This window comes from Brienomyrus brachyistius, chromosome 24 (genome assembly GCF_023856365.1).
Source record: "Brienomyrus brachyistius isolate T26 chromosome 24, BBRACH_0.4, whole genome shotgun sequence".
Lineage (NCBI taxonomy): Eukaryota > Metazoa > Chordata > Actinopteri > Osteoglossiformes > Mormyridae > Brienomyrus > Brienomyrus brachyistius.
In genome coordinates this window covers 5,900,462-5,907,112 of record NC_064556.1, presented here as the reverse complement: position 1 = coordinate 5,907,112, position 6,651 = coordinate 5,900,462, and the positions used below count along the sequence as shown (strand labels likewise).

The window sequence follows — 6,651 nt, the reverse complement described above, 5'->3', positions numbered from 1 at the left end:
GCAGCTGTGAAACTCCACGGGGCAGCTGGGAGGAAGAATCACTGTCAGATGGTGGCAGAGTGGCCATTAGTGAATCTCTGTCCTAAGAAGCTATCTCTTGTGAGGCAACCCAACCAGCAGTAGGACTGAGCGTGCGCCCCCCCCCCCGGTTCACTCGTTTCTCCATCTCCTCCCATGTTCTCTGCTCCATTCCTCTTGTCCCTTTAGGTCAGACAGCATGTTAGATAATGCAGGTACAAGTACACTAAGGCAGTGTTCCACAATCCGGTGCCCGGGAACCCACAGACGGTCCAAGTTTTTGCTCCCTCCAAGCCACCTAGCAAGAATGTAGACTGTCTAGCAGGGAGCTGGGAGGGAGCAAAAACGTGGACTGTCTATCAGAGAGCTGGGAGGGAGCAAAAACGTGGACTGTCTATCAGGGAGCTGGGAGGGAGCAAAAACGTGGACTGTCTGTCAGGGAGCTGGGAGGGAGCAAAAACGTGGACTGTCTAGCAGGGAGCTGGGAGGGAGCAAAAACGTGGACTGTCTGTCAGGGAGCTGGGAGGGAGCAAAAACGTAGACCGTCTGGGGGTTCCCGAGGACCGGGTTGAGGAATACTGCATTAAGGAATGCCTTCTTTACAGCTTACACTAAAACACTCCAGAAAGTAAGTCGGCTGCATTACCAGTGATCCTCCCCGGTACCATTTTGATCTGTAAAATATTCTCACGGGGCTGTGATTATTTCTGGAGCTGGATCTGCCCAAACAAAATCGAGCAGTGAGCCCTATTCTGATAATTTGCCACATTAAAAAAAAAAATCCTAAAACTTTATAAACAGCTGGTGCCATTTCCATAAAGGATTCTGGCAATCAAAAAGCATCCCTTAGCAGGGTGTGTTGAGTTCTGAAACCTGAAGCAGATATAAATAGCTCTGCGAAGCATCGGATGTGACACAATCTATTTCGTCAGACGATGGAAATCTGTGTCTTGGCACATTCCACACTTCAGTGGAGGGACACCGAGGCTGAGATCAAGTGTGCTGTTCGGACCCCACTTTCTCCGTGAAATTTCCAAAAGTCAATGGCACGCAAGTCAGCGTTTCACGTTAATATTATTAACCGCGGAACAAGAACCTGAGCAATCACTTTAAATGAGTCAAATTAAAAAGCAATTTGTGTGTTTTTGCAGCACAAGTGAGAATAAAATCCAGGTAGGTGGGAACCTCTTTTCGTGATTTTGTTCCATTTTTTCCAAACGGTGCTTGAAAGTTTCCGTGATGTTTGATTGGTTTATAAACCTGCAGAGGCAGTGAGGCTCCAGGACCAGAACAGGCCGTAATGCCATTCCTCAGGGGGCACGAAGTTAGCACCGTTCTGGCATGCTAGTCATAGAGGCAATCATATCATAAATGCCTGTATGTTTCTATGTAAAGGCAGTTATTTTCAGAGGAAAACATATTTGTCATTTTAAGTGACAATATCAGCTGGTTAAGTGTTACTTTAGTGGCGACGTAAATACTTATACAGTCCTTACAGCTATGAATTAGGCATCCTTATATGTATGTGTGTATTAAAATGACATTGTGTACATTCAAAAATCACACAAACGTCACGTCTCAGAGAGCATCCTCTGAATTATTATAATGCCTGCACTCTGAAGAATAGTTTAGACGTCTCAACAAAGCTCTGCAGCTCCCCCTGTGGGCATGTAGAAGTATTGGAAGAGGTTGTAAGTGACCAGACTCGGTTCAGACTGTCAAGTACCTTTTCTGCGCTCTTCCTGAAAATAAAATGTCCAGCTAAGGAATTATTTAACGTGTCATTATTGAACATTCTCTTACATTCATTACTCTTTCTGTAATATCTCTTCTTGTTTAGAAACTAATTTGTTGCCCCGAACTATTATTTTTGTACCACGATTTGGTTATGATTCTACTATTCTACAGAACATTCAGATTTGTTTGCTTTTGCGTTTGTTTTGTTTCTTTACCCCACTAAATAGTGTGTTATTATCCATCCATTTCCTTGGGCATTAGGTTCCAAGCGCTTTCTCCTGACAAGCGAGCAATTTATTACGACTCTGCACCGGATAAGGCAAAATAGAAGGTGCGATCGGCAAAACACGAAATTATAAATTTCTTAAATACTCCACCTTACCACATGAGGGCGCTACGTGTCGTGAAATGAACGCGTAACGGCTGAGTGAAATAAATCCGATTAAGCTGTTTTGCGTCTGTACCAGTATCCAGTATTTTATGCTCTGCATTTTAGAGAATGAGAATTTGGTAATCCACACGATGTAATCTTCTATATTTTAATCTAAAACGAAACCATTTAAGAAATACAATTAAAGCATCCAGAATTGTATCGAACATATCCATAATGAGGACATAAAGGTTTTTTTTTTTTTTTCAAAGATGTGTCATACTTATATGCACATATATACTTTGTGATAATTCGGCGTATAACATATTTATGTACTTACGGGTGTAGGGCCCACAAAATCAGGGCACAGCGTTTTTACTGCAACGCGCCCCCGAGCCGCATTATACACCGCGCGCCTTCGCAGCTCTCGAGCCATCGTACCCTTTTATTAAAATTGCCAGCGTCCCGCGACGGCTAACCGTCAGGCGCGAGAAGAAGGTCGGGTCTGTCAGTTAGTCGGCTCTGCGGGGGGTTAATTTGTTAGTGAGTTTTTCGGTGGGTTAATCTATCAGTCAGTCAGTTTTTCGGGGGGTAAGTCTTTCAGTTAGTCGGTTTTCCGATAGGCCGCTATGGGCAGGAGTGAGAAGGACAGTGGGCCGTCTGCCGGAATGACGGATAACAAAGACGCCTGGGAGTCCGCGGCAAAATGCCGGAAAATGGGGACGTCGGGTTCGGGACAGGGTGCTAGCAGTAAGGGCAAGAAGAAAAAGTCCCAGTTCAAAGGAAAGGGTAGTGTTAAAAAACAGAACGACGGTCGAGACTGCGGGGGCGGAAAGTATAGCGCCTCACTTAGCACATCAGCGGTCGGATGGGGTGATGCAGACAGCCCGCGGATAACCACAGAAAGAGTCGGAACATCTAAAAGCTCTGCGGCCAGGGGTGTCATCCCCGTTAGCTATCAAACTGACAAGGCAGGGTTTTCAAATGCCATCACAGAAAGCCGTACGTACGGCGGGCTACCGGATCTCTCTTCGCTGATTTCCTCTAACGACACCCGCCAGCCGATTACCGGTATTACTGACGCTCACGATGACTCGCTAACGGTAGAAACGGCGGGCGACATAACGATCCGTTTAAGCCGAGTGCCTCTTCTCCCTCTCTTAATAAACCCGAAGATCAAGACCGAAGCTGGGCCTGCGATTTCGGTCAAAACAGAAGCTGATTGTGAAGACTTGAATCACACCACACTGCATAATGAAGGAGGTAGTCAGTCCGTGATGCTTGGGATTTAAATTCTCATCTATACATCAAAGAAACATATGTATCAGGATATGTGGTGTTTTAATTGTATTGTGGGTGTGATTTAATAAACATAAACAATGTGTTTATAAATATGTGTTCTTGTACGGTGTCGAGGAAGTTACAAAAGTAATCCATTACGGACAGAGGTGGAAAGTTCAGGTCCAGCAAGTGTAAATCCAGACCAACATTTTGTTTCAACCAACCAGGTGAACATAAAGAGTCACAGAGTACTCGCAAGATTGGCTGAAACAAAATCTTGGTCTGGATTTGTTCCTTCTGGACCTGAACTTTCCCTCTGTCTGGAATGAATTAATTTCATGAGTAACTTCCCCAACACACTATGTTGTCTGTATAAGAATTTCTTCTCTTTTTAATTACTAGTTTTATTTTCTCGAAAGGTTTTTCTGAAATGCCTCGGAGTGAAGACAGAAATGAAAAAATTAAAAAACCCATGAATGCTTTTATGGTGTGGGCAAAAAATCACAGACGCGAGTTGGCCAAGGACCACCCAAACGCCAGCAACACAGAAGTCAGTGTACTGCTCGGACTGAAGTGGAACAAGATGTCCGAGGAGGAGAAGATGCCTTTTTTTGAGGAGGCTTGGAAGATAAAAGAGCAGTACCGACAAGAGGTCCCTGGTAGTGAACGGAGTAACTAAATTCAGCCCCCTTCTATGGCTGTCCACTTATTTTTAATCTACATTATCAAGTTCATTATCAAGTTCATCATGGACTTTCAAGAGAATTAATCTTACTGTGAAATTGAAAAAACAAAGCTGTTTTGTAAATATTGATACATTATGGTCAATTATAAGCTCCCGATATTTTTAATTGGATATGACTATGCAACACATTGGGAAAATAAACAAATTAGGATGCACTTCTGAAAAGCTGAATTCCTAATCGGGAAATGTAGTATGTACATATGTATTTTAATAACTCTGTTCACTTGTGTGTGTGTTTTTTTTTTTTTTTGCTATGTTCACATCTTTAAAGATTTGACTTATCAGCCAAGGCCTGGGAAGAGGAACATCTACTTTCCTGGTAGGACTATCTCAACAGCTTCCAGTAATTCCCAAGATCCCAATGATTCATCTGTAGCATGTGGATCAGGGTCTGCGTACTATTCTCCATTTCCCACTGCTTCAACCAGCAAAAGCTCAGCCGTAGAAAACAGTTTTACTGAAGGTAATACAAGCATCTTATACATGTAAAACATGCAAAGTGTGATATATCACATATGCTCAGTATATTATTGACTATTTTATAGCCTGACTGGTATTCTTAGGGGAAAAGTAGTGTTAGTTTGATGTATATTTCTTAAGCTTGCAATTTAAAACTGTGGTTGTACCAAAAAAATATTCAATCAAATCATCCACCCATCTTTCTGTTTTCTGTAACTGCGTATCCTGTTCAAGGTCACAGGGGGTCAGGGGCTTATCCTGGAGGCTATGGGCATGAGGCAGGAACAACCCCAGTTAGGGCACCAGCCCATTGCAGGGCACAGAAATGATACAATTCAATTTCAAAACAACAGGGAAATTAGTCAATGGCATTGATTATGAAAACCCATCAATTTTTATTTCATGAAATGGAATTTTGTTCTGTTCATATAGCTATTTAGTACATATCATTTCTATCTAATATCTAACAGAACGCAATACACTGTATATCCAAAGACAAAAAATATCAAAAGTGTGGGACTTTTTTTACTCAAAAAAGTAATGTGCAGCATTTGTCAAGCAAGGATGCTGTTTCACAACAGTAGTTTATGCACAAACATTTTTTTAATCTCTGTAGCCCCGATTAGCCCCGTTAATACTTATGCAACTTTTTAAAGAAAAATAAATGCTAAATGTGATGTGAAAGTTCAGGTTCAAGTGTATTTTGCTGTTATTTAAATTTATTTCTCATTAAAAAGAGAATTAGCTGATTAATCCCAAAATTGTATATAATATGGCGACATATAAAAATAATCATTGGTTGCAGCACATTGAAAGTTGGCAGAAAAAAACATTTAATGTGCAAATTCTTATTGCCTCATTTCCTCAAAGCAAAAAAACTTTTTCGTCAATGGATATGTGGGATTTGTCAGGATTTTAATAACAGATTTGTTTCTTTTAGGATATGGCAAGAATTTTATCCTTCAGGATTCTAAGAGTGCACAGACCAACAAGTCAGCCACTGTCTTATTTTACAGTAGAGACCTGCCTTCAACATTCTGTACTAAGCAGCATGCACAGACTGAGGCCGGTCGTTACATGGATATATCTGGGACCCTGTCATTCCCTCAGGTGGCAGGGCAGACAACACATGAGCAAGTTCATAGGAAAGCTAACAGTCAGCCACTTAGCAGTTCTTCCCTGCAGCTGTACAGAGATCTGTCTTATATAAGCATGCAGCCTTCTTCCAGTAGTCTGCAGTGTATATACAAAATCAATCCTCATATATACCCTATAATGCCACACCCACCCAGAATGGTTTCCCCTGCTAGCTTACTGGTCTCTCCACCTCTGTTCATGGCTGCTCCACAGTTCCACTCTGGAGGGTAAGCATTTGGAGACAATATGAAGGCAACTGTAATGAACATAATGTCAAAACTTTTGTTAGGAGAAGCAATTAACTTCGGACTAAGCAGTTCGCTAAGTCAGCCTAAGAGATAAATTCACCCAGTGTCTTTATCACGTTAAAATAAGATATAGCTATTGTACATATATTAATTCCAATCTTGCCATTTTTTCTCAAATCTACCTTTGTTTTCAGCTCATTCTATTACCCCTACAATGTGTATGGATACCTGGAATACACTATCCCAGTGGTCAACCCTCTGATCTGGGAATGTGCAGAGAGTAAAGGTGCCAGCAACAGTCAGGGTGTCCCCACCTCAGGATTACCACCTTTAGCTTCACTTAATGTTAATGAGTCTGTCATGGGTAGTGATGTAAACTCCTCCTCTCCAGATGACTCTTTGCAGGTGATTAATGTCACCGATGACGACAAGGAGGTCAATTTTACAGTTTTATGATTTACCATGTTTATTTCAATAAAATACAATATATTGACGAAAGAAATATTTTGAAGGTCAGTTGCCAGATTTACAACTGGGATGTAATTACTCACTGTGATGGACAGTTAAAATAATAATAAACTGCTTCATGAATACATGATTGTGTGTTAGACTGTACTCAATTTACTAAATTCTTAAAAATGCAATAATAGCTTTAA

The 6,651-nt window shown here is 41.5% G+C and overlaps 1 protein-coding gene across 4 annotated transcripts; it reads left to right on the top strand.

Annotated features, from left to right (window-relative positions):
- The first annotated feature begins 2,437 nt into the window (after nucleotides 1-2,437).
- LOC125719892 (transcription factor SOX-30-like) lies at nucleotides 2,438-6,590 on the top strand. 4 transcript variants are annotated; one of them, XM_048994728.1, is made up of 5 exons: nucleotides 2,457-3,388; nucleotides 3,826-4,077; nucleotides 4,423-4,614; nucleotides 5,551-5,974; nucleotides 6,190-6,590. In XM_048994728.1, the coding sequence occupies exons 1-5, from the start codon at nucleotides 2,755-2,757 to the stop codon at nucleotides 6,449-6,451; spliced, it is 1,764 nt and encodes a 587-aa protein (XP_048850685.1). In that variant the 5' UTR covers nucleotides 2,457-2,754; the 3' UTR covers nucleotides 6,452-6,590. The 4 variants fall into 4 exon arrangements, with proteins under 4 accessions (XP_048850688.1, XP_048850685.1, XP_048850686.1 ...); XM_048994729.1 differs by having other exon boundaries at nucleotides 2,464-3,388; nucleotides 3,826-4,065; XM_048994730.1 differs by lacking the exons at nucleotides 5,551-5,974; nucleotides 6,190-6,590 and having other exon boundaries at nucleotides 2,464-3,388; nucleotides 3,826-4,058; nucleotides 4,423-4,560.
- Nucleotides 6,591-6,651: the final 61 nt, after the last annotated feature.